Genomic DNA, 27984 nt, shown 5'->3' with positions numbered 1-27984 from the left:
GAATGAAGAGAATATCATATAAATATCCACATAATTAAAAAAAAAAAAAAAAAATGGGGACACACACACATTGTTTTTTTATTTTTTCAGGAGATTCCTAAAAACTGTGTCGGATTGTGAGAAAAAGATATAATAAGAGACTTAAGTTCTTCAAGTGTATGTGTGTGTCTGTGTGTAGGGTGAGGTGTGTGTATTGTAATATCGGAACGGAAAAATTCGATTTTGGAACTGAATAATTCACACGAACATGAAACAAATTTGAGGGAGCAACGGCAAGGAATTGGGTTTGAAATTGTTTTTTGAAATTGTAAAATAAAAAAAAAAGTGAGAGAAAAATAATAAGAGAGGCTGCCGATGATGAGATAAGAAGATGCTGTGTGCCGGAAGTGGCGAACATCCATCAAATCGCCAAAAAATTGAGTATTGTCATCGTATCAAGGTACTGACACACACACACACACTGTTATGTTTGCAAGTGGTTTTTTAAAAAAATGATTGAAAAACGACTGGTCGAATTATTGGATTGAAATAGGAAAGAGCAGGGAGTCGCCTGGATCGATATTATAAATATAATGAAAACAAAATGATTATTTTTTTTTTCTTCAAATACTGCCCAGAGGAGAGTTAAAATGGTCAGCAAAGTTTTGTTTTTAAATCCGAAAGAAAAGAAAATGATTCGTCTTATGTATATGGCAGTGAATCTCCGCTCGCGTCTTTTCATGTCTCTCATTTTTGGCTCGCACATTATCGGCACTCGGTACCATAACGACTGAGATCATGCAATAATAAAACAAAAGAATGCACAAGACACACTTTCATCCCCACCCAGATAAACAAACATTGATACAATGAATCGAATGATTATTTAGAAAAAAAAACAAAAAAGAGTCGATCAATCAGAAGAATTTTTGGGGGGTAAATCTACTTCTTTCACATAATTATTTAACTTTCTTCGCTGGGTTTAGGAACGGTAATTATTATAGAGTATAAGTGAGACGAGACGAAAAAATAAAAGTAGGGTCCGACCGAGAATGGCGATAGCACTCTTGTTGTTTTTGTTTTTTTACGAATTAAGAAAACAAATGAATTCCCTAATAAAATACAACTCAATCAAATGAGTGGCAACTGGCGAGTGGGAAGCGAGTACGAGTATTGTCCAAATGAACCCAAACAAAACAAAAAAAGTGACACTTTTTCATATGCACACATCTTCTCAAAAAAAATTGGCAACATTTGAAATAGAAAATCTATCGAAGGTGAGGGAGAGATAAAAACAGTAGGACAGTGTCGGCGTGAAAACTTGTGTGTGTGAGTGAAACATCGTCAAAACATAACCTACAGCACGAAATTCTTTTTTTTTTAAAATCATAAATTTTCCGGGAAACGGCAGATATAGAATTAAAAAAAAAAAACATCCGCTGGATCCGCGAATTTTTTCTTTTTCCTCTTGTTCCTCTAAAATATTTACTAATTATTATTCTTAAATTTTTTTTTGTTTAATTGTCTTTTTTGTTTGTTTGTTTTGAAATCTAGAAAAATTGAGCAGCCAAGCCGCTGAACGCGACGGACTTCGCAGAGAGTCCGTTTTTTCTCGCATTTTTCCTTTCCTTTGGAATGTTTTTCACACATTGAAAAAATTATTTGACCAGATTGTTGACAAAAGTGAGGACGCCATCTTCAAGGGCTGGCCTCATAGGTGGTGGTTTCTTTTCTTCTTCTTCTTTTTCAAGAGACTGGGGGGAGGAAAACAAAAGAATAAGACGATAGGAATGGAATCAGCTTGAGCGCAGTGCTGAAAAAGGGGTGAGAGGGCACAGCTTTTCGTCTGACTCTTTTTCTTTCTTATTTTGGTTTCTTTCTTTAATGAATGTCCTCTTCTTCTTCCTCCTCTTCCTCTTCACTGTCGCCCTCGCCGTACATGTCGGCCAACTTCTGGAACCGCGTACCCCAGCCGTTAAGATGATCGAAATCCTGCTCGTCGTCCTCTGCGATCAAAAGTTTCAAACGTCAGTCAAAAGTTTCTTCAGTCAAAAAGAAAAAAGAATAGACTAACCAGACGCTAGAGAAGATAAGGATCCGGCTGTACTACCGCCTCCTTCGTAAGCGTAGTTGCGCAAATCATCGTAGGGCGGAGCGTTCAAGTCCGTGTCGGCTCTTCGCTTGTGATCGTCGATGAAGACACCGACATTCGGCTCGCCGCTCATCATCATTGGCGCTGGAGAGTGGTCTGTCGAAGAGAAAATGTTAGGAGTCAATTGGGACCAATTAAAAAATGGTAATTAAAAAACTTACATGGAATTTTGCCTCCTTTCATGGTGTCGTAGCCGAGTCCCAATCCATGGCCGCCGATGGGAATTTGGAGCGGCGTGATATCGTAGGCCGTCATGTCATCTTCGCCGCCGCCTTCATCTTCGTAATTGATGATGTTTTCACGGACGTCGTCATCGGGACCGGCGTAACGAACTGTAGATTCCCTTCGACGGCTGTACACCACGTAAATCAGCACCATAACTGCACAGAGGAGAAACGAAATTTTAATTGGCGGCCCCAATACCAAGAGAAATCGGAAGGGGATAGACACGTGTAAAATAAAAGAATTCCGCCAAGATTTAATGTGACCTCTAGGACACAAGTCAAGGCCTTACCTTTTCATGGAGAAGAAGAAAGAGAGAACAGGTAAAGAAAAGGAAGACGACTGGTAATTAAATTTTAAAAGAAAAAGTAAAGTGCGGATTTTGGTGACGAGACACATACGGAGGAGGGTGGCGAGACAAGCGATGATAGCAATGATGAAATCAGTGGAGGTGGTGATGGTGGCGCTCGTCATCACTTCCAGGTCGCAATGTTTGCCCATGTAGCCGAGCGGGCAAATGCATTCGTAGCCGCGCTCATCTTGGTAATTGACGCAGGTCGAGCCGAAACGGCGACACGGCCGCCAAGCGCATTCGTCCACGTCGCGGCAACTACTTCCGTATTTACTCTGACCAGCAGGACAACTAAAAAATAGTGGTGCCAAATCATAATAACAAAAATACCGAAAAACCGACGACGGCCAACATTTTTTTTGGGTTTTAGAAATTTTCGCCGGATCGAGTGCGAGGAAAAAAGGAAAATAAAATAAATACGCCAAATGGTTTTTTTTAACAATCAGGTGTGCGAGTGGGAACTAGCAAGAAACAATCATTACCACACGGAAAAAAATAAAACTTACCTCCAATCATCCCCAATTGCCGTTCTCAAAAAATACTGAACCACATAGTGCAACGGGTGGAAAAACAATTGGGTTTCTTTTTGGGAAAGAAAAACTCACTGAGAATAACCAATAGGCAGACGAGGATGGCTGCCAAAGCACCCATGCTCAACCGGACGATTTGCCCTTGTTGGTGGACTTCACAGTTCTCTCCAAAGTAGCCGTCCGGGCAGTCGCACAGGTAGTACGGCTCGCGATTGATGCAAATGCCGCCGTTGAGGCAAGGGTTGGTGAGACATTCATCTCGGTCGATGCAGCCCTTGCCGTCCAGTGTCATCACCTTGGACTCGCCGCAACTTTTTGTTTGTTTTTTTGGACCAAAGGTTTTGATTGTTTTTTTTGTTTTGTTTTTGTTTTTAACCGTTTATCATTGAAATTATATTTACTAACATATTCCCTTTTCCCTTTTGACTATTGGGCGTTTTAATGAAAAGATTTGGTGACCATAGAATCGGTCAAGTTAGAACCAAGAAGTAGAGAGGGATCCGCTTAATTAATTAGAATTGTTTAAAAAATGTACCTGCACTCGTAGTCCATCCACAAGTCATTGCATTCGAATGGAAGTGGGCAGATGACGTTGGAGCATGGATTGTTGGACGGGCAATTACGACGGACACCGTGCGAAGTTGTCGCCTGACCCCATTGGGTTCCATTCAGGGCTGGAGGCAACGGAAGAGGTTTCGATTCCAAACGGATGTCATCCAAACAGCCTGTCAACAAATAATCATAGCTCTCAAAATATGTTTCTCGGAGACTATGGATGGATAACTAAAAAACAAAACACGACGGACCTTTCTGGTAATCGCCGTAAACTTCGTACGAGCGGACGCCAGTGTATTCCGCCTTGCCTCCAGCGTAGACACCCTCCTGCTTATCGACTTGCATGTACTGGTGGCCCTCGAAGATGAAGGTTTCGTTGTAACGGCGGCCTTCTCCACCGTCCAGTTCCAACATGGCGGCCGATCCGAAACGACTCACTTTGACCGTGTGCCATTGGCCGTCGTTGACGGTGATGGACGTCAACCACAAATCTTTCTCTTCCGTTCTCAAGCTGTTCAAATTGAAGCGGAATCGCAATCTGCCGTCCTTGATCTAAGAAAAACAACGGAAAAAATCAGCAACTGGGTCGAATCAATCGAAGGCTTTTAAATGATTTGACATACTTCCAGAATTCCGTATTCGCGGGCGTGTTGGTCAGAAACCCGGAACAGTTCTCCGTGCTCCTCTCTCGTCCTGAAACGCAGCTGGATGGCCGTGATGAAACTAACCGGTTCGAAGGACAGAGCGTATTTGACGTAGCTCTGAGGATTGAAAGTAGCCGGAATGGTTTCCTGGTTACAACCCGGTCCGGTCCAACCTGGACGACATTCACAACGCGGCTCGGATAAGGACCCGACGCAGCTTCCGTGTTCACCGCAGCCGGATGAAGTCGGTCGACCAAAGGAAGTGACGCCAGTTCCGGAAATTTCGTTTCCGGAGCAAAGCTCATCCAGCGGAGCGCATCCAGGCTGACTTCCCTGCCACATTCCGGGTTCTGCCAGATCGTAGATCTTTTCGCAAGAGATACAAATGTTAAATGATTCGAAACGGAATAAGAAAACGGAAAAAAAAGTACCTTGCTGTTGTGAATGAAATTACGGATGCAGCCGCTGAAACCTTTTCCGTGCGGAAGATGATCCCAACGGAATTGAGACGGATCGAGAGAAGCGTGTGAGACACCACCGATTTGCAATGGCGAACTGACGTCCAGGTATTCGTTGAACGGCGGGATAACCCCCTTGACTTCGCAGGCAGAAGTGTTGAAGATGGAAGCAGTTCCGTCTTCCGGCTCGTAGATGGTGGCGTAGCGACAGAGATCCAACACCATCCGGACATTCTCCGTGTCCCAGAAAATGTCAAGACGATGCCAGTCGCCATCATCCAAACGATGCGTCGTCTTGTTCAATTTGATTTTGAGTTCCAGCGTTCCGGAGCCGAAATCAATCAACAATCTCGGATTACCCGACTCCAATTCCAAAGCGATGAAATCTGTGACGAACAATCAAAGATTAACAATCAAAGTTATCACTAGAAATTCACGTCAAAACGAAGATGGTCAAACCTGAAATGAGAGTTTCCTCCGATTCCGGTGGCACCATCGGTCCGTTGTAGAGCAGAGTTCCGTCCGGTTTCTTAGCGAGGAACTCGATACTGAGATGGGAATTTTCGCACATTTCCAACGCCGGATACCAAGCCCAACCACTGCCGCGGAAAGTGCGGGTAGTTTGCTGACAACGAGGTCCGTCGTAGCCACTTGGACATTGACATCTATAGGAAAAACGGAAATTTTTAAATCAAAGATTTGTCAAGTTTGAGAAAATCAACGTACGTGACACCATAACGGCCTTCGACGCATCTTCCGCCATTGTGGCATGGATTATTCCGGCAGCTTTCATCGCGAGTGAAATTACGGGCACCACAAGTGCACTCTGGTTGGATATCGATCCGCACGCCTACGAGGGCCGTTTTGTTGGCATTGATCAGGTACGGCAAAGTGCTGACTTCCATAATATTTGTACAAGATCCTTCGCAGGCTTGATTCTCCTTCAAGCACTCGTTAATGCCCACCATTGTGATGTTGATGCCCACTTCAGCTTCGATCTAACGGAAAGGCCCATTTCAAAAAGATTTTCTTTTTTTAGAAGAAAAATGACGATGATACGAACCTCTTCTCTATGCTGGAGGACAATGCCGTTAAGTTTGATGGGTTTGTAATAGGGAGAGCCGTGGGCAGAGAAGCGGACATCCGTAATGGGGGGACGTTGTTGACGTAACTGGACGCTAAAAATATCCACATTTTCCCGATCGATAGCCAGAAGCTGGGCCAGTTTATCACGCAGTTTATCGATTTTGCTCTTGACAATATCTTGGGTCTAGAGAATAATAAAAATCCGGCCAGGGTTATAGAGCCCCGTGGGGAAATCAGGAAGAAATTGGATCCAATTGGAAAACCTACCCTATAATCCCAAATGCGGATGAAATCTTCGTCCGAGATGCCAGCTATGCGGATGGAACCCGAACTGGTGACAGCCTCGTGAGTGATTTCTCTGACGGTGACGGTGACGTTGGCCGGCACGTCGACTTGGGTGTGCTTGCGGTCGTAGACGCGGAATCGGAGGTGGTACTTGCCATCCCGCGTTCCGTGGCGCATAGTCAACATGCCAGTGTCCTGGTGGAGCGAGAAATTCGGGTGCTCCTTCGTGTCCCAGTAGAATTTCTTGTCCGGCAGATCCCAATCGTCGAGATCGTAGACGTAAACCCTACCGACTTCCGTATCTGGCGCCTGGCCCTGCTCCAAAAAATGTTAACATTCAGATAAAAATCCGCCGGAATTTGATATCAACTCAAAACAAAAACTGACCATGTAATTGTAAACAAAAATGTCTTTGGCGCCGGCCTGCATTTTGTTATCGTTGACGTCGCCTATGATAACTGTCAACGTCGACGTGCCAGACATGGCCGGATTGCCTGAATCCTTGATGACTATAGGCACGTGGAACTCTTTTTGCTGCTCCCGATCGAACGACCGCAACGACGAAACAATGGCCATTCCGTCTCCGTTGGCTCCCTCTGTGAATAAATCAAATCGTCAAATGGATCCAAACTTTTATCAAACCAAACTCAAATATTTATAGTATATACTCGGATCGTGTTCGATTTTGAATGAGGCTCGAATCTCGTCGTCGGCGTTAGGATCTAGACGGAAATAGAACGGAGGTCCGTTGCCTTTTGAACGATCATCATCATCAGTTGCCAGGATCTCGATGACTTTTCTTGGTGGCATGTGCTCGGGTAGAACCGGTCGATAATCCTACAATTTTCGCCAGGAAAAGAAAGTATAAAAAATGGATCCGCTGGAATCTTTTTTGGAAAAATTTGAATTTTACCTTGAGGAACCGCGGGGCGTTGTCGTTGATGTCCTGGACGATAACTGTCAAAGTAGCTGTTGCCGTCTTGGGCGGAACGCCGTCGTCGATGGCCAGGATCTTCACCTGATGACGCGGAGTGTCTTCACGATCCAAATGGCGCTGGATGGTGACGGTGCCGTTCTGATTGATGGCGAACTGACGCCGACGATCCGAGGCTCGATCGATGGCGAAGGAAACTTTGCTTTTGCCTCCTTGATCCGGATCAGTGGCGCGGAACGTTTCCAAACTCTTGCCAACTTCAGCGTTCTCATAAACGGAAGTCTCGATGTTGGCTTTCTCAAAGAGCGGCTTGTTGTCATTGATGTCACGCAATTTGACGTTCACCCAGCAATAGGCAACGTGATACTTGTCGTTATCATTGTCCTCGCCCTGGGATTTTTTTTTGACATTGTCATATTAAAAATGAATGTTTAAAAAAATGTGATGACTTGAGAAAAATGGATCCAACCTTGTCGTTGACTTGAATCATGAAACGGAATCCGTTCCTTTGAAGTTTATCTTCGTAGTCGAGAGGCTGGACGACTTTGAGCGAACCAGTTCCGTCGTTGTTGCGGACCATGGTGAACTTATCGGCGCCGAATCCGCTGCTCTCGATCACCTTTAAAGGGTTACGCAATATAAAAATGTCGTCAACTCCAATCCAATTTGAGACGGAAGAGAAGAAAATAGTCGGCGGGGAATTTGAAACGGCACACGCACCTTGTAATGAAATTTGTTGGTCTCGTCTTCATCGTGAACGGTGACAGTCAGAATGGGGGCGTCGGGTAAGGCGATGCCGTCCGTTTCGTCAACTTCAGTGTACCATTCGGATTTGGTGAACTGTGGCGGCATGTCGTTGATATCCTTGACTCTAATGGACGCCGTGCCCGTTCCTATAACATCCAATAAAAGTCAAGACTGTTGAGCTCATTCAGGCCGGCCAAGTTTTGACGTGTGTGTGTATACCTTTGAGTCCGCCCCCGTCCATGGCAACCACTTGAATCGAATAGTCGGGCGTCTTTTCACGATCCAGGCCGGGCACTGCCGTTTTGATGACTCCCGTCTCCGACTCGATCTCAAAGATGGGCATGCCCGTGTTCTCGTCAATGACGTTCTTCTCGATGGAATAGGTCAATTTGGCGTTGGATCCTTCGTTGGGATCGTCGTAATCGACTGCCGTCATCGTCATGACCACCATGCCGGCCGTCCCGTTTTCCGTCACATTGCCCAGGTAGACGCCGTGAGGGAAGAGTGGCGCATTGTCGTTGATGTCCTTCAAATTGACCTGGACGTCGGCGTAACCCACAAGTCCCTCGCCTTTCTCGTCCTGGGCAAACACGGTGAAACGCCATTGGGGACGTCCGTTGGGCTGATCGCGATCCAGTGGCTATTCAATCGCAAAAAAAGTAAAATAAAATGAAATAGCACGTCCAGTCAATAATGCACAGTCAGCCGGGCAACTGGGCTGCGCCACCTGATAATCGATAAACCCAATCCACTTACTTTCAGGACGTAGATTTCGCCCGTCGTTCGGTTGATATCGAATTTGCTGTTGGCCGGATTGTCGGGATCGATACCTTGACCCGTCAGGAAATAGACGATGTTCTGCTCGCGATCCTTGTCACCGTCAGTGGCAGTCACCTGTATATTTTTTGTTTTGTTTCCGTTTGTTTTTTGGGTATCGTGTTATAGAGAGATATGAATTAGTCGTCGTATGTAACGTAAGGCAATTTTGCAGGGATAAAAAAAAGGGATGGAGCAGAGGATTTTATGAGGCTTCATGCTTATTCCGTCATGCCAAACAAGTCCATGCCGTTGGGTGCAAAAATAACACCACAAAATGCTACAAGCTAACATGTCTAGAATCAAAATCGAATGGAATCAAATCTAGACGGACTTTTGACTACGAATTACTTTTGACTGGGGACAAACCAAAAGATCTACAAAAATAATAATAACAAAAAGGAATTTTGAACAAATTCATCCGGATTTCTTTTTTGGGGATAGATGAAAGAAAAAAGAGTTGGATCAAATCCGGAGAGAGTTGAGGTGTGGATGCTACCTGCAGAAGTTTAAAAGGGAGAGGATCGGCCAGCTCCTCCAAGGCGTGGGCGGTGTACATTGTCTGATTGAAGATGGGCGGCAAGTCATTGGAGTCCTTGATGAGGATCACCACCCGTGTGACACTCTCGTTCAGACTGTCAGACGCCACCAATGTCAGGTCGTACTGATTTTTTTGTTTTTGTTTGTTTGTGTTTGTGTTTGTTGTGTTTGTGTGGCCAACCGAAGAGGAAGGAGGTGATAACAAATGAAAAAAGAAGCGGGGGAAGAAAAAAACAAGCACGATGCAAAAGAAAAGATAAAATGAGAATTGTTTGGTAAAATTAAGAAAAAAAAATCATAATTTAAAAAATTTCAAATGTAAAAATAACAAAATACAATTAAAACGTGAAGCCATGCGTCTAATGAGCGCGAGAATATTCCAAATTCAAATTAAGTGAAAAAACCCAGAGAGAGAGAGAGAGCGACGATGGAGGGGGAGGATTTCGATGCAAAAATATAATTGTGAGGTGGTTTGGTTCTTTTTGGAACACAATTGCGAGACCTGTAGGATGCGCTTAGGCAAGTTGCGATCGTCTTCCTCGGTGATTTGGGCCTCGTAGGTGGGCCGGTCGAACACTGGCGGATTGTCGTTGACATCTTTGACGTGGATGACCACCGTCGTGTAGTTCTCGTTGAGATTGTCAGAGGCTACCAAGCGCAGCTCGTACTATTTGTTGCACCCCACACACACATTTTTTCCGTGTTTTCAATTATTTTTATAAAAGAATTTCCTTTTGGTTTCTAACCCCCATTTAAATTTGACTCTCTCTCGCTCACAACGCGCATTTAATTCATTTTTTTTTTTAAATTAAACAATAAATTAATGGAAATAAGTGGGAGGAAAAACTTACTCTTTTGCGGGTCTCGTAGTCGAGCGGTCCGGCCACGTAAATGGCGCCCGTCATGTTCTTGACAGCGAAAGCTCCTCCCAAGTTACCGCGAGTGATTTCGTAACGGATTTTCGAGGCTGGCGAAGTGGGGAGGACGGAGAAGGAAATTGAATTTTTGATTCATTTGAAATGCAAATTGAAAATTTGAGAGCTAAAAGTAAACTTACACTCGTCGAGATCTTTGGCGGTGACGGTGAGCACCGTGTGCTGGATATCTTCGTTCTCGTCCACTTCGGCCTCGTAGTGAGTCTTGTCGAAATAGGGCGGATTGTCGTTCTTATCGGCGATTCCGATACGAATGAATTTCGTCACTAGAAAAAAATACAGCAGGTCAATCAAAATTAATGAGAAACCATTCAAGGGCCTACGCCTTCCCCATTCAAAAACCCCTTGAACAACTTAATGAATGGGGGATTCCGTCATTGATTGACCGGGCAAAAGAAAAGGCTCGTAATGAAGCCCTTTTCGGCGTGAATGAAACGGGCCTTATTGGTATCTGTCTACCAAAAGTGGCAGAAGCCGTCCGTGTCTATACTCATTAGTGAAAAAGCGACGTTGATTGGATTGGGAATTCGGGGGCTACAGAACAATAATCAAAGCCCATTCGAAGATAAGATAGTAGTAACATTTAAGTTGGATTCTCCCAAGTTTATTCGTGAGGGAAGTTAAGACAAACAAAAAGTTGACTAATCCGATATCCGGCGGACTTACGGGGGAGTGGAAGAAGAGAAGAAAAAACATCACGGATTTGTCTTTCACGCTAACTTCACCTTGATTCGTCCGTCACGGCCAGATTTGATAATAACAACCGAATTATTTATTTTTATCTTTAGCTAAAGTTCTGTGTGCCAACGATAAAGTTGGGTCCGACTGTTGGGCAGTTGTGACTCGTGGGAAATACTGGCCGTTACTAAAACGAACCGGACATTGAATTCAGACTCTTATATATACGTAGCAGCTCCCCGGCTGGGAATCTTGTGAGCCAGCAATTTTCCACGCCAATTTCAAAATTCAGGATATTAATTTGAATTGGCGCAATCATGTGAGTTTCGAACATCCGCCGGGGTGGAAAACTAATTACGATTCATCGCATATGATTGGATTTGTCCGGGGATGATAAGATTCGATTCAAATAGCCCAAAGGGGGTTATACATAATACTTAATTCTCTCATAAATCAAAAAAGAAAATGGGTGTCGGCTACGCATCTGCTTTGATGATGGACTGGGGGAACATCAAAGGGTTATATAATATTTGTGTTTGCCCCTCTCGCCAATCACGAAAATTGCCGGAGTGGAACTAACCTGTGTTGGGCAGGCCGTTGCTATTGGGTCGAGCCGAAGGAGCGCCGTCCCTGGCTTCGACTTCTAGGGCGTAGGCCGCTTGTTTCTCACGATCAAACACTATTTTGGTGAAGATCTCGCCCGTCTGCTCGTTGATTTCAAAGTAATCCTTGCCCTCGTTACGGGGTGAATCGACGATGCCGTAATAAACCTAAGAATGTTATTCATCGTTATATTTAATTAAACATTACCGGATTTTTAAATTTAATTAAACGGCCAATCAATTTTGAAAAAAACAAACACAAATTCTATGGGCGATCATAATAATAAAAGGAAAACGGACCTGATTGTTGGGAAAAGTTCCGTCCTTGTCGATGGCGTTGACTCTGGTCACGCCCGTACCGATGGGTTCGCCCTCCAGCACTGTCTCTTGCTCACGCTCGGTAAACAGCGGGATGTCGTCGTTGACGTCTTCCAGGACAATGTAAACGGTGGCCTCGCTGGCCAGTTGCTGGACGCCGTTGTTCTATAGACGAGACGAAAAGTCACGCGACCGAAGTTTAGAAACCAACAACCCAACGACACAGACGTAACTAAACGATCGAGTCTCGATTACCTCGACACGAATGGTCAGATTGTATTCTTTGATATTCTCGTAATCCAGCGGATGGTTGACTTTGATATCGGCCCATGTATGGCCGTTGTCGGCCCGCTGTTGCAAGTAGAACGTGTCGTACTTGTTGGTCTGAGCCGTTGAGCCTCGAATCAGCCGATAAAAGACGGTCGGATTGCCTTCGATACCCGAACTGATTTTTTCGAGACAATTTGAAAATGAAACACAAAACAAAGTTAGACGACAGGCAAAATAAAAGTGCGCGAAATACAAACACAACTAAAATAAAAAGGAGAGAACAAACAAAAGGAAAGACAATCGGGATTCTTTTTCAGCCACATAAAAGCAGCAGAACACTGCAGACGACTACTTGTACATTGAAGAGGACATACACATAACACACTATCAGGATTTGTTTTGATTGGGACACACTATTGGTGACAGACACACTGTCTTTTGATTGTTGAAACTATATAACAGATAGATCACGATGTCAATTTGGCGTGCGTTTTTTTTGTTTTTAGCTAACGAGACTACAGATTCGTGATTTTCTCTTATTTTTCAGTTCATGTCTTAATTCAATTTCCACAGTGGCAGACGCGGACAATTCAACTGGTGTTTTGTGTTAGCTAACAATTCCAAACCGAAACATAAAAAATAACGTAAAACCAAACCAGATTTTTGTTCGTGCATCGGACGGGACAAACATGTAAGTCACAGTTAAAGAGTTAGACCAATCACCCGGTGAGTTTTTTTGTTTTTTACACAAAATGATTATTCCCAGACCAGAAAACAAAGTGGGAAGACATATAGAAACCTCTACGTACAGTTATCATTTAAGTTCAGACGATTAGTAGCAATTGAGGGCAGTGTTGTGCTGCTGCGTGAGCGTGTTTTTTGGTCAAAGTTAATGTCGTCTAAGTAATATATGTACAGAAGACTGGACACACGGAGAAGAAGAAGGACGCGGACAGAACGAAGAGAGGACGTGGACGGACTATAACAAACCAAATTGTTGCTCTTCATCTACCGGGACGAGGACGAACGATGAGTTTCCGTTAACAGTTTGTTGAATTAATATTTGCTTTTTTAAAATGAAATATGAATGGCGCGTGCTGAAATGCTGTGTGCCAAGCAAATGGTTTTGTTTTGAATGTCTTTTGGAGAGAAGAGAAGACAAGAGGACGAGGACATCACACACACACACAGAGAGGAGCGAGAGAAAACAGACCTGGCTTTGACCGACACGACTTTGTCGCCGACATTCTTGTTCTCTTTGACGAAGATCGGGCCGTAGACGACCTGGTCCCAGACGGGCGGATTGTTGGCCCGGTCCACCACGTCAATCTGGACTTCGACCGTTCGCGATAAAGGCGGGAAACCGCGATCCTGAGCCACCGCTTCCAGTTTGTAAGTCTCGCGCTTCACGCGTTTTGAATTTTGTTCGAATTTTGTTTTTTGAATTTTCGCGCGGTTTTTGTTTTTTTGGTGTGTGGCGGGGAGGAAGTGGACACAGGAGGGCGGATGTGTTCGATCGAAGCCGATGGATTTCGCAGGAAGCGACAGAGTAGTGAGAGAGAGAGAAAAGAGACCCCGAAATAATAATGAAATCAAAATGTTAGTTTGGTTGAATTTTTCCAATTATTTTAGTTCAAACTCCTGGAAAATGTTTTTGTCGTTTGTCGATTAGTTTGTGTTCGGGACGGACGGATAGACGGACGGACAGACGGAAACCTTACCTTGGTTATCTTGTTGACATTGAACCCCCTCATTTAAAAATCTTTTAGCGTGTGGGATGCGATTAGTTATTTCATAGCACCGGGACGGACAGACTTAAAATTAAATAATTCTCTAAATTTCTTATAACGCACGGCAAACCAATGGGGGGATTGACAAGTTGAGAGAGAGTGGGGAGATTGCGGAGGGTATAGACAGACTAAAAAGGGGAAATTGAGACATGGAAAACTGACCTGGCTTTAACGGAGGTGACGACTGTGCCGACAGTCACGTTCTCCTTGACGAAAATGGGCCCGTAGTTGGTCAGGTCCCACAACGGCGGCTTGTTGTTGCGATCCACCACATCCAGTTCGACGTCGACTTCGGCCCACAGCGGCGGATCGCCTCGATCGGCCGCCACCACTCGCAACCGGAATTTGTCCCGCTATTTGGTCATGCATTTTGGGTTGGTTGGATATTTTCACATTTTTCTTTTGTCTTATCGATTTTTTTAAAACTATTTCGACTGGGGCGACTAGGACGAGGAGGAGGATCGGGGCCGGAATGGGGACTCGTGTGTCAAAGCTCTAATCCGGGGACTGGGCAAGGTGAACGTTTCAAATTCATCATTTTTCGTTTTCTTTAACTTTAAAAAACTTAAGTCAATTGCAATCACGAAATAATAATGAAATTCCATTTTCTGGAAATGAGAGAAACCGAAAACGGAACGAAACGTTCCCGCCTTTTCATTTCGGTACACACACACACACACACACGCGAGGTGATGATAGGTTTGATGGGAAATGCTAACGAGATAACAACGGGTGGGTGTGTTTGAGTGTGTGTGTGTGTGTGTAGGGATTCCTTCAAAATCCATCCATCACGTCGGAGGAGGAGGACGGACCCCGAAAGAATATCCATCACCCAGCCGGGCAGTATTTTTTCTCTTTTAATGTCGATGCAAATCGAAACATTTATCTACCTGCCCCCTTGTGATTCCCCCGAGAGAAAAATACATACACACTTAAATGTCATCTAAAAATGAACAGCAAATCACACAAGCAGGTGGAAAAGAGAGTGAGAGAGAGTGAGAGGAAGGAAGTCTCTCCTAACACGACCGCGCTACACAATATAACGCGGATGTGTGCCGGAGAGACTCTAATAATAATAATAAAAGAAAAGAATTGAATACGACTAGAGTATAGTTTTGCATATACTTACGCCGAGCAATAACTCCTTTTTTGGGGGGGTTATTTGGTGGTTCCGAGAGACAGTCAATCGTTAACATATATATATGATATGTGTAAGTGTGTAAAATATTTTGATAATAGCTATTTGTTGTTTGGAAAAAGAAAAATATCAACATGCAATAATATTCTTCTTCTTCTTTTCTCCTTCGTGTCTTTTCGAAAAAGAGCGGGAAAATTTTTCAAAAAACTAAAAGTCGAAAAAGGTCGTTTGTCAAAGACTTACGTCGAGCGGTTTGATCAGGACGATCCAGCCGGATTCGGGCAGGATGGTAAAGTATTCCAGGTCCTGGGAATTGTAGGCCGTCAAATTGTAGACGATGGCGCCATTGTTGTCGGCATCCTCGTCCGAGGCCGAGACGCGTAAAATGTTTGTCCCGATGTTCGTGTCTTGTTTGACGTTCTCCACGTATTTCTGATAATAACAGACGCAGACAAACAAAGAAAACATCGGTTAGAGATTAAATCGGAGAAAAACAACAAGGAAAAGAAAAAAGTTTCTTCTTTACCTGACGATCGAAAAGGGGCGGATTATCGTTGACGTCGGTTATCTCGACGGTGAACGAGCAGACGCCCTCCAAGGATGGGTCTCCCTGATCGGTGGCCTTGACCGTCACCGAAACGAATTTACCATCGTCTCCTTCACGATCAAACACCTTGGATAGGCAAAATAAACGAAATTTGAATTTTGGACTCGTTTTGATTTGAAAAGAAAATTTGAATTTTTTTACTTTGTTGGTAAAGATCTCGCCCGTTTCTTCGTCGACGGTGAATTTGGTGCCTTTCTGGTTGGGCTGCTGGACGATCGAGTACTTGACTTGGCCGTTGACGCCCTTATCGGCATCGGTGGCCTGGACGCGGACGACTGGACTGCCATTAGGAGCTCCTTCTTCGATTTTGGGACTGTAGGAGCTGCACTCGGAGAAGACGGGCTTGTTGTCGTTGACGTCGGTGATGAAGACGACCACGACGGCCGTCGACGTGTGAGTCAGTCCGGTGCCTCCGCAGCAGGCGCCGTCGTCGATGGCCGTCACGTTGAGCTCGTACTTGTCGCGATCCAAACTGATTCCGCCGCTGTGGAGGCGGATGACGCCCGTCAGCTCCTCGATGACAAACTGGCCGGATCGGGTGCCGCCGCCGACAAATCCAAAGCGGACGTTGTCGCCGTCCTTGTCGGAAGCCACGACCGTCGTCACCAGCGTGTTGGGCCCGGCGTTCTCGTCCACGTTGGGCGTGTACACGCCCTGCGAGAATTTCGGCTCCTCGTCGTTCTTGTTCTTGGTGTAGATGCGGACGGTGGCCGTGCCGGATTTGGGTGATTCCCCTTTGTCGCGGGCCGTGACGGTGAACTCGTAGTAAGCGTTGTTGTTGTCGGCGTCCAGCTGCTTGCCGTTGCTGATGACGCCGTTCGAGTCGATGGCGAAATGATCGTCAGACACGGAATATTCAATTTCGGCGTTGGAACCGGAATCAGAGTCGGTGGCTTTCACTTTGAGGATGGACGTGCCGACGGGAATGTCTTCGTCGATGTTGTGGGCCTGGTAATCGGGCAGCTCGAACTTGGGTACGTTGTCGTTGACATCCGTCACGCGAATTGTCAACTGAAAACATCAAAAGGCAACAGGAAATTGAACGAGATGGAACGGGGTCAACCGGAAGCCAAGAACAAGGAGACTCACCTCGACGGATGTGGAGAATCCTCCGGAATCTTCGGTCGCCGTCACCTGGAGTTGATAGACGTGCGGTTGACGTAAATCTTCAAAGTCCAGGTCTTTGGCCAGCCGGACGTTGCCGGTGGTAGGTCCGATATTGAACGTTCCGGCGCCTTGTCCGGTGGCTTTCAACGTGTAGCGGATTTCCCTTTCGGCAAAAGATTTGGCCCTCACCGAAATGATGCTGAATCATTTAAATAGATTTATTTTTTTAGAATGAAATCATTTCAAAATTTAAAATAATATGGAATCAAAATCAATTTTTACTCTGAATCTTTTTTCTGGTTTTCCGGAATTTCAGCCTCGTAGCTGGGCATGTAGAATTGAGGTGGACGTTTGCCTCCGACAATGGAGAGCCGCTCCTCCGGGGTTGACTGGTACCGTCTCTCATCCAGCCGGCCGTTTTGATCTTCGGCTTTGACGTAGAGGACGTACTCCATGTCCAGCTGGAAAGGCTCACCGCCTCGGGTCCGCACAACGCCCGAACGTTCATCCACCTCAAACCGGCCGCCGGCTACATTTTCAAGAGACAAAAAGGAAACAAAAAAACATTAAAGTAAAAGCGGAATGAACGGAATTGACGTCATCACAACATCAAATGGAAACGAAATGGGACCCCCAAAACTAAAACTAAAAAGAAGTCAAAAGATTTGTATTTTTCATTTCTTACTTCTATCTCGGACGAGGAAGTAGTGGATGTTATGGTCCGTGTCGGGATCGCGAGCCTGCAGGGTGAAGACGGGCGTGTTTGGAGGTGCATTGAGCTGGACGACGGCCTGCATGGGCAATGGCCGGTTGATGAAGTAAGGCGGCTCGTCATTGACATCCTTCACCTGAACAATCACGCGCTGATTGTCCGTGTCTGAAGGAATAAATAATAAAAAAACGAAATTAGAAAAATATAACGAAAAAGATGAAGAAAAATTTCGTGTTAAAAATCATTAAAAACCTATTCATAACAATCAACATGCCCGGGCGGCATCTATTTGCCGGACGCCTGGAACAAATCGTGTATGCAACTTCTTCTTTTCTTTTCCCGATCATGAAATCTTTATTTTTTTATCATTTTTTTTTAGAGCTCTACCGCTAGATGTCCATGTCTCAAAAGGAAAAAGAAATATCGAGCTATACACCAAAAAGGTCAAAGAACTTTTTCTTCTTATTTTTTTTTTTCCCCCCGGTGGGAAATAAATAAAAAAGCTCCCGAGCCAGTTCTACGTTTCCTCCGGAATCAATCAATAACAAAAACAAAAGAAGAACTTTATATATCCTTCCGGAGAAGAAGAAGAAGAGAAACTACATCACGGGATCAAGTGGATCTATCCTTCCTATACTTTTGCTCCTCCTCCGCCTTCTCCGGATGTCTTTATATTATTATTATTATTATTATTATTATTATTATTATTAAAAAGTATATCGAGAATATTCCTCCCGGATTAGTGTGATAATCCGGCTGAATAGAAGAGGCTTCATTTTGATTGGATAGCAATACCACTGGGGAAAAAAAAACAGTTGCAGGGCATTCGCTTCTTATTCGCTAACAAGAAATGTTATTTCCTTTTTTTCTTTTTTAGAGTTGAAGACGTAATGCAATTAAGTGGGTCTACTTACATCTTCCGGCTAAGTGTTAGTACAGCGTCGATTAGTAGAAGTAGAAGAAGAAGTAGTAGTAGTAGCATGGTGAGAATGAATTAAAAAGAGAACAAATCAAAAAGATCAAATTGATTGGTTAGTTTTGGCTTGGGGTTTTTGATGATTCAGACATTTCTATTAAAAAGCGAAAGAAAAGATTGGGTTCGATATTGATTAGATGACACACCGGGTGATGATTCACCCGAAAAACAAGAGGGGTAAAAAGAAAAAAAAAGGCAGGAGGGGGGAAGGAGGAGGTTATTATTGACCAAACCTCGTCACAGTGGCGCGTGCGTGTATAAAACGCCAGGGACTCGTGGGGGAAAGGGCAGGAGTAGTCTCAGCTCTCTAGCTGGCTCATATATTGATCGAAGGGAGAGTCTTCCGTCTAAAGGGAAGGAAGGAAAATAACATCCACCCCGAAATAGTAGATGGGGTCGGTTGGTTGGTGGAGTGACGGGCGATGGAAAGGAGCAAGTCTCTCTAGCAGCAGCAGACACGGACGTTTCTCTCTCTCTTTCTGTGTAGTATATCGTCGTACATAAATCTATTCCTCTAGACGCGGACTGACGGTAGAATGAAGGGAAGGAAGGGGAACTCCCCCTCCCTCCTTCTCACTGGCCGGATCGATAAAGTGTACGGCACGAGGCAAAAGTAGGAAAAATTGTCATCCATTTCCCAGTGGAGAAGAAGAAGAAGAAGAAGAAGAGTCAGTAACTTCCCTCTGGTAGATGGCACCTCTTCTTCTTTGCTGGCCGGACGCCCATCGCCCAAGATCAAATGGGGAAAAATGTCTCGGACAGAGAGAAAGAAGATGGCCGACATGCCGACAGGGATATTAGATGTAACAACCGGTAGTACATTTCGAGGAACTAATAAATATTTCCAGCTGGATGTCGCTCTACAGACATCCAGCCCCGAAAGAAAAAGAAAAGTTGAAGGAAAGAAGAATTCTCCGGCTACTCTTTCTCCTGTCTGCTGTATATAGCAGCGGTTGAACTGGTAATCGTTGGAAATTTATACAGACATTCTTTTCTGTGTCGAATAGTAGGGGGAGGAGAATGATTAGCATTTCCTTCAGAGAGTAACGTTGGCTTTCGGTGCGGATTAGATTCTTTAAAAAGAAGAAAAAGAAAAGAATTTCCGTGCGCATCGGACCGCACGCGCGGATCGCTGGGCGGTCTCGTCCATTGCGGATGGAAACAACCAAAAAGAAGAAGAAAAAGAAAAATCCTGATTTTATTTTTCAGTGGAATAACTGAACCCCCCAAGGATCTTTTTGTTTCTCCAATTGTAAAATAAGAAAAAAGACAATTTTCCTTTCGACTATTATATTTACCCATCTACGGTTTATTCTGTGTGTGTCTATTTCTGAGTAGTAGACGTAATCAAACCCCCATAACGGCCACATCATCCACCACCCCCCCCCTATACGTTTTCAAGTGCACATGTGCGTTGCGGAACGCTGGAAAAATAAATGGGAAGAAGAAGAAAAAGTGTCCAATTTCACCAGCGCCACCACCACCGATAAAATGAAAAAAGATGGGATCCCATTTTATCCCAACAGCAGTGAAGAATGAAAAATCCTTATCATACGATCTGCCCGGCCCCCCCTTATCATAAGGTTCCTTTCTTTGACAGTCTCATCTTACTCGGGTGTAACTTGCGCGCGTCTGCACATTGTCGAGTTCCATGGATGATGGTGGTAGTGGTGAGATCCTCTTTTTTTTCTTTCTTTTTTGACCCCCCCATCGACGATGGATGTGAGCGTCGGCACCTGGAACCCCCCCACCCACTAAAAAACATCGGTCGGTTTATTCATATCGAAATCGATAGGTAACCTTTTCTCTTTCTCTCTCCCAAATATTAACGCCGCCGGAGGTTGTACATGTTCGGTTGCCTTGGTAACACGGGGGAAAAGAAAAAAAAGGATTTTTATTTTTTTATTTTTTCTACACGACGCCGGAGTTACGGTATTGATCCGTGTAAAGAAGAAGAAGAAGTCGACTAGCACAGAACTCTTAACACACACACAGCCTCTTCTTCTTCGCATCGTATTCATCTCGGCATTCCTCCATTGCCTTCCGATTCCGATTTTTTTTTATTTTCTCGCTCTTTCTCTCCCCCCCGCAAGTTCGTGATCACGATGATGATGATGATGATGCGTGAGTCACCTATTTTTTTCTTCCCTTCTCCCTCCCCCCGTTCCTTATAAAATAGCCCACAGGCGACAAGTGTCTGCGCCTTTGAGAAAAGAAACATTTTCAGGTGTTGTGAGGCTCATTAGCAAAGTAGGAAAAACATTTTTTCTTTCCTTTTCCCCTTTTTCTTCAAATTGAATGGCGCAAAACGGAAGAATTCCATCATCGTGAAGGAGAGAGAGAGAAAGAGAAAAGAGCCGATGAAAAAGGACACACACATAACAGAGGGCACCGAAAAGGTCGATGACCATGACGGTTTCTTAAAAGACATTAAACGGTTATTCTTTTTTTCTTCTTCTTCTTCTTCATCATCATCGCACTATGCACACACACACAACCACTATTTATAGTTAAAAAAAAGAAAAAGAAAAAGAAAGAATGTACGTCTAAGCTTTATAGTATAGACGGCCGGGATGTCTGATCAATAGTTGGGCGCTCAATAATCCCCTTCTTCCTTTAAACCTTTCAAAAAAGTTATACCACCATCATCAACATCGGATCGGCTCTTCTTATATACCTTCAAAGCTATACGCTAATCGTCTGCGTCTTCTTTGTGGGAAAAAAAGGAGAAGAAGAGTCTCTGTGCTCTTCGCACGAACATCTATACCCCCCCCCCCCGAGGGTTTTCTTATTTTTTTTTTTAAAGAGTTCAAAGTTCACAATTCCTATTTTTCCTTTTCTTTTTTTCTTATTTATCATTTAAAAAATTCAAAAGGAATTGTGGGTTGGACGTGAGATATTTTTCGGTCAGAATTGACATTTTCCTACGCCCACCGAAAGATCGTTTAACACCTGGCGATGGAAAAGATGGACGTGCTGTAATGATGGATATCATTACAGACGTAAATGGTGATCCATTTTAACAGGGGCCCCAGATTTTTATAGAGCGTAAAGGTGGCAATTATGCAACGATTCAACCGCGAGAGACGAGATTGCAACCATCAACGAATAAAAATAGTAGAAAAACAAAAAATAAGATCTCTTCATTTTCATTCGGTTTGGTTGGAAAAAGGAATTTCCGATTGATTTTCATTTTGATTCTTTTTTTTTTTGCGCATTAACATTCCGAAATGGAATTATTTAAATTTTTTCGGGGTTTTTAGAGAGAGCGAGATAGACCGCCGGCCCATTGTTGTATTTATATATACGAACGGACGCTGGAATCACGACGAGATGAAAAGAAAAGCCCAGCGTGAATATATTTTTTCGGGGGAAATAAAAATGGCCAACTCACGACCGACCAGTGACTAAATAAAAAAAAAAAAAAAAAAATTTCCTTTTTCTACCAGTCCGGAAATATTCGTTTTAGTTCAGAAAGAAGAAGAAGAACGACCTAACAAATGAGAACTCTCTGAATTGAAATGAATAGAAAACGATTTTTTTTTTTCGGTCGTCGTCAGTTTAAAATCAAATTTAAATAGAAAAAGGGTCGAGAGAAATAATAATAATAAACAGCAGTGTCCCTTAAAGAAAGAAGAAAAAAAAAAACAAGGTGTGTTTCTTTATTTTCCCATTTTCGTGCGTTTCTTTCGGGATAAAAATGAAAGAAAAAAAAACGTTTTCTTGTCTCTGTGTAGCTAAAGACCGCCCGCCGCCATTTTTTTTTTCAAAAAAAGAAGAAGAGAGAACCGAAGGTAACACAAACTACGATAGAGGACTCGAATGGCATGGGAAACTCTTTGAAAAAAAAGGAAGGAAGAATTTTTTTTTCCTTTTTTATTCGGAGGGGGGCGTCTCTAGTAGACATACTATACAACAACTCTACTCGGGTTGCGTGAGTGCACGCACTTTCAACCCGTTTCGCATCGTCAACATGGAAAAAAACAAAAAAAAAACCTACAAAAATCTTTTTTTTTGTGCGTTTTTGTTTTTGTTATTAAATTTCCTCAAAATGTTTTATAAGCCTCGGATTATTAAAAAGAAAAAGTCCCCAAGATTATTATTATTATTACGTTTTTAACGGCTATTTTGAAATGGCGCCAAATTCAAAAAATAAACTTTTTTTTATATAAAGAAATTTCTTGTGGGTATGTGGAAATGTGATCGGATCAAAACTCTACCAGGTGAATAATTAAAACAAAAAAAGGGGAAAAAGTAAATAATTTCATTTGAATATTAACCGGCTATTGGAATGCGGTCGGAGGGGAAAGGAAAAAGGGGGGTGAGCTTTGATATTTCTCTTATATAATACACTAGCCCTCGTGTGTGTATATATGTATATATATGTATGGATTCTTTCTTTTCTCATTTTCTTTCTTTCTTTTTTTTATGATGGTGAAGCGGCGGCCGTGTTCCCGACTCCAAACATGATTACACGCCTTGCCCTATCTATGGCTATTTAAAAAAAGAAACACAAAAACAACAACAACAACGAAAAAAAGAAACAACAAGACGTTAGATTTACGAGCTAAAACGACCCTATTTATTAACCGTTTCTTTTTCGGTATTTTAAATGACGAAAAACTTTGTACTATACTACCCCGGAAAAAAAGAAGAGAATTCTGGGATGATGAAATGGACAAACGCCACCTGGTGCAAAGGGAAAAGCAGTCGAGTGTTATTTCCTATTCCTGCCAAAAAGGGGAAGAAAAATTCCCACTTATTGATTTCTTCTCGGGTCGGAGCTATTGTATCGAAGTAGAGGCCCGTGAAGAGATGCCTCTTACAGGTGAGAGAGCCCCGGCAATTTCCGACCACTCGTGACAATAAGGTTAGAAGGGTCGATTGAAAAATATCTTTTAAAAAGCGCCGGAATTCATATCATTACAATAGTTTGAAAAAAAAAGGGAAAAAAACATTCCACATTGGCCCTGAATGAATGTAACAAAACCCAAAAAATAAAATAAAAAATGTTGCCCAGGTAAACCACGCACAACCCCGGAATGAATGCAACCCGCCCCGAGGCCCTCTTTTTCGGAGGGAGGAATATAGATCCTCCGCACACCAAACGGTTTAGATATCAAAAGGTGAGATCCAACAAGGTTTCGTTCCCACACCAATGAGACGCGGAAGAAGATGGCGTCGATTTCTTTAATTTTCTATTTTTAAAAAAAGGAAGAAAAAAGGGACTAGTGTGTATCAGAGATTTATCGGTCGAGGGGAAATAGGAGAAGGAAAAAACGGAGAAGAAGAAGAGGAGGAAAATGAGACAGTGAGAAATCGATAGTGTCAAAATGATGGAGAACGAAATGAGGCCATTCCGGCTGAGTGATTGCGATGTTGAAAACACATCACACGAGCAAATAGCAGCAAACAAACGAGCAGCAACCTTATCCTCATGGACTGGTGGGAGATGGAATTCATCAAATTCATGGAAGCGCGAGCTTCAATACCCCCACGTCGAGTACTACAACACAACATTATGATGAAGAGGAGATGAGGGGCTCTCCTTTTTCTCTGTGCGGATGGCCATTGCGGAAACGGCACTTCCAGGGCGTTTGCTCTCAATTCAACTTTGGGGCGTCACAATCCGGTGGGAGAGAGAGGAAGGAAAGGCTCGAATTACACGACGACGACAACGTCAGAAAAAAAAAATGAATTTCGTTCTCCTTTTTTGGTTGTTTCATTTTCTCTCTGTGATTTGATTGTGATGGAACACACGGCACTTCCGTGGAAAATGCCCTTTCAACTCTCTCTGGCGGATGAAACCACAACAGTCGACATAACGAGTCGAGATTTTTTGGCAGGGCATTATTTAATAATCACCGAAAAAATAAAAAAAAGATGGAAAAATAAGAACCAGCTGGCGGTGGTGTAATCCAGCGCGCGACAAAGATCATCATCATAAAAACCGATGAAATATCTTTCCGCTAGGGAAAGATTTCCCCCCTTCTCTCATGGAAATACACACACACACACACACACACGCTGTGTTGTTGTGTACAAGACCAAAGGGCACAATTTTCTACAACAAGAAAAATTTTATAGTCCCCGTTTTTTTTTCGGGACGCCGTTGGTTGGCCGCGCCCTGAGGATGTTCTGCAGTAACATGTCATCCTTGTCTAGCGACTCCCACGACACTAAATGCTCAAATGACCGGAAAACCACAACTTTCGGGCTTCTCTTAACTTCTTCGTCTTCTTTACTTTGAGACTCACACACATGTGACTCGTCTTACATTTGTCTGTGTTCTTATCCAGTTAATTATTTGAGTTTTCCACCTCAAACATATTGGTTTGAAAAGGGAAACGAGGAATTTCCTTTCTCTTTTTATTTTGTGAAAAAAAAAATTTGGATAACCCGGAACACTTCCGGTGTATACAATAAAGAGAGAGAGAGAGAGCTACTAACGTGGAACACAAACAACCACATCTGGTGATGGCAGTCCGGCTGTCTGGCCTGTCCGTCTGCGAAAACAAATGATCGGGGGCTACTACTACTACTACTACACCTAACCTACCGTGTGTGTGTGTGTGTCAACCCGAAAAATGTTTTCTCTGGGAGAAAATAAAAACCCCGTGGACAACAACCATACGGTCCTTGGTGTTGTAGGCCTACAACTATCACCCTCTACTGGGTCTGTCTATATTTATAAAAGTATACAACACATGGACGAATGTGTGAGGGAGAAAAGCGATGGGGGCGAAGAGAATCCATTCACTCCGCATCTCCCCCCCCCCTCCCATAAAAAGGAACCAAGAGAGGGGAGAGAGAGAGAAAGAATCCTCCAACTCTGAAAGGAACCCCTTGTCTATTGTTACACACAAATAGGGGAAATGCCAGTTGGGTTTGATTCTATTACACACACACAGACAGAGAGAGACGGAGCCGAGAGAGACGAGGGGTCACGCTCGGATGGGCTCATCCGCTGCGGCGGATGCTGCTGCTAAAAACTTTTTTTGTGTGTCGAAAGAAAATAAAAACCGGGGGGAAATTGTTTCCCTATCGCTTGAGAGAGAGAGACCCTCTACTGCCACTGGAGATGAGAGAGTTCAAGGAGATACAAGAAGAAGAAGAAGGATCGATTTCAAGTCGAGAGTCTGTGAAGTGTAGAAACGAAACTCTTACCTCCGCCCTCGCTGTTGGTGATGGTCACCCAAAAATCGATGGTTTTCTCCGGTCCCAGCTCCTCGTAGTCCCATTTGCGCTTGACTCGGACGTTGCCGTTCGGCTCCACAGTCACCCACGGGTTGTCGTCGCGGACTTTGAAGCGCTCCTTCTCGCTGGGTTTGTCCAGGGCAAACATCAATTTGCCTTCCGGCGCGCCATCCGCTTCGGAGAATTCGATTCTTTTCGTCGGGCGGAGGGCCCGTGGCGCTCGACGTTTGACCAAGTTGTGATGTTCTTGTTGATCTGCTGCTTTCACGTCTCCTTCTTCTTCTTCTTGTTGTTTCGTGCGGATGAAAATCCGGGCCGGCTGCTCCGTTTCCCAGCCGGGCTCACGACGATCTTTAGCCGTGACTTGGAGAGCGTAGCTGCGGTTGCTAGATGGCAGTTGGGGATCGATTAAAATGATTTCACCCGTTTGCGGGATCATGACGAACGAATTGCTGGCCGATGTCAGTCGGAAGATGGCGTGATCGCCGTCGGCGTCGACAGCCTTGACACGTCCGATGCGGTCGTATTTCATGGCCGTCGTTGGCACCTCAAAGTGGTACTCTGGGGCAGAGAAGATGGGCCGGTTGTCGTTGACATCGTCGACGCTGATGATGACACGGCAAGTAGCCGTTCCGGGCGGATGAGCACTCACAGCTCGCACAACCAAATCGTAAACGGGTTGCAGCTCACGATCCAGTGGCCGGCGAGTCACCAGCCGGGCGCTCGTGTGATTCGTCGTGCAGTTACCGTCGCTCTCCGTGATTTTCTCAATCCGGAATCCATCAGATCCGCCGCTCATGATGTCGAATTTCACTTGACTGCCGTTTTCGGCAACGACCGACAATCCGTCCAGGAAGACGACCAGGGTGCCGGCCGGAGCATTCTCCGTCACGTGGGCTCGGTAAACGGATTTAGTGAACCGGATGAGATGGTGCCGATCGACGACGTAAACCTGAACGGCGTGGGTGGATTTACGAGCCGGCCCGTCCTCGGCCAGGTAGAGCGTCAACGGTTGCGGATGATGGATTAGAGCGTCCAGTTTGGCCGTCGTCATTAGCAAACCGTTGTCGACCAATGCGAAACGATCAGAAAAAGGCGACCTGAGGAGCTTGTACTCGGCTTCCGGCGAGCTGGACGCCCACCGATCGATACTAAATCCAGCCGGAACATCATGAGCTACGACCAGACTCCTCAACGTCGGGTTTGTTGTAGCATTCTTGGATTCGGCCGTCACAAACAGCCGCAATAAAACGAAAAGCAAATTGGCAGCTAAAGTCCAGGCCGCCATTTTTATATCCACTCGTCGGTTGGAGTTGGATGGTAGGAAAATAGAAGAAGAAGAGAAAGAGAGACGGCGAGAGTTTGTTCAAACAACAGGGGGAGCAGCAGCAGCAACGGCGCTCAAGTTATTGATCGAGGGGTCACACACACACACGACGGCGGGCATGAACGTACACTTCTTTTTTTCTCCTTTCTCTCAGCAGTGGCCCAGCAGCAGTGGAACAGACTCGTCAAGAGCACTTCATGGTCGCTGTTGAAGTAGTTGTTGGGCCGGCCATCTAAAGACATAACGTATATCGATTAGCATCTCAAGGTATAGTACGGCAGACACGGCAGATAGACACGGAATGCGGACGGCGGCGGTCCAGGTTCAACGACTGCGCCAAAATAGAAACACAAAACCGTGAAGAAGAAAATTTGAAAAAGAAAACAAAACCCGCCAAAAAAGAGAGTCGGTAAATATAGTCGAAGAGGAAAGAGAGAGAAAGAGGAAAAGATGGTCGTGTTCAGGTATTTATACAACTCCAGCATTTTCGTCTTATGTGTGGCTCCTAGACGAAATATAATCCATCATCAGACACACACACACATACACACACAGCTGCTGCTGCTGCTGGCTGGGCTGGCTGCAGCAATGGTGGGAAACCAAAGTTGCAACTTCATGCAAGAACTTCCGCTCAACTACTTTTTTTATAACCGACGTGAAACAGAAACAGCAGAGGTTTTTTTGAATGATTACCCAATGGCTGAAGACAATTCACGAATCCTTTTCTCTTTTCAAATAAAACACACACACACACACACAAATCACACAGATGCACTCTCACTCACTCACACCAAACACACCGATGCGAAATTTTTGTCGGTGTTCAGTTGCAAGCAAGAAATTTTTAAAAAATGTTCAATCGGGGAGGAAAATGTTGACCAGCGAAGCTCCGACAAGACTCTCACTCGGCTTCTGGTCTCGAACTGAAAGTTTTTACAAACTGCCGACGAAGCTTTAGCAGTATAGTTAGTGTGTGTGTGTGTGTGTGTGTGCTCTTCTCTCCCCCTCACTCCGTCCTTGGGAACCA

General features: G+C 44.3%; 1 protein-coding gene across 7 annotated transcripts; it reads right to left on the bottom strand.

Annotated features, from left to right (window-relative positions):
- Positions 1-489: 489 nt before the first annotated feature.
- On the bottom strand, positions 490-27942 carry LOC124335997 (neural-cadherin-like). Of its 7 annotated transcripts, none has more exons than XM_046789510.1 (35): positions 27651-27942; positions 25601-27189; positions 18372-18380; positions 17431-17622; positions 17028-17274; positions 16728-16944; positions 15780-16649; positions 15558-15704; positions 15275-15463; positions 14056-14246; positions 12089-12278; positions 11816-11998; positions 11494-11683; positions 10358-10501; positions 10152-10267; positions 9803-9967; positions 8701-8838; positions 8164-8584; positions 7918-8090; positions 7667-7816; positions 7177-7587; positions 6932-7100; positions 6651-6859; positions 6246-6578; positions 5956-6162; positions 5619-5890; positions 5352-5557; positions 4866-5278; positions 4414-4800; positions 4042-4342; positions 3771-3960; positions 3311-3546; positions 2293-2511; positions 2054-2227; positions 490-1985 (listed from the first exon to the last, which is right to left on the bottom strand). In XM_046789510.1, exons 2-35 carry the CDS (start codon positions 26916-26918, stop codon positions 1861-1863), a joined length of 9102 nt encoding a protein of 3033 aa, XP_046645466.1. In that variant the 5' UTR covers positions 26919-27189; positions 27651-27942; the 3' UTR covers positions 490-1860. The 7 variants fall into 7 exon arrangements, with proteins under 7 accessions (XP_046645466.1, XP_046645464.1, XP_046645465.1 ...); XM_046789508.1 differs by lacking the exon at positions 3311-3546 and adding an exon at positions 2755-2996; XM_046789509.1 differs by lacking the exons at positions 3311-3546; positions 9803-9967 and adding exons at positions 2755-2996; positions 9260-9424.
- Between the last annotated feature and the right edge of the window lie 42 nt (positions 27943-27984).

Source organism: Daphnia pulicaria, chromosome 4, assembly GCF_021234035.1.
Source record: "Daphnia pulicaria isolate SC F1-1A chromosome 4, SC_F0-13Bv2, whole genome shotgun sequence".
Lineage (NCBI taxonomy): Eukaryota > Metazoa > Arthropoda > Branchiopoda > Diplostraca > Daphniidae > Daphnia > Daphnia pulicaria.
The sequence above is the reverse complement of the archived record's forward strand: the minus strand, read 5'-3'. Positions and strand labels throughout refer to the sequence as shown.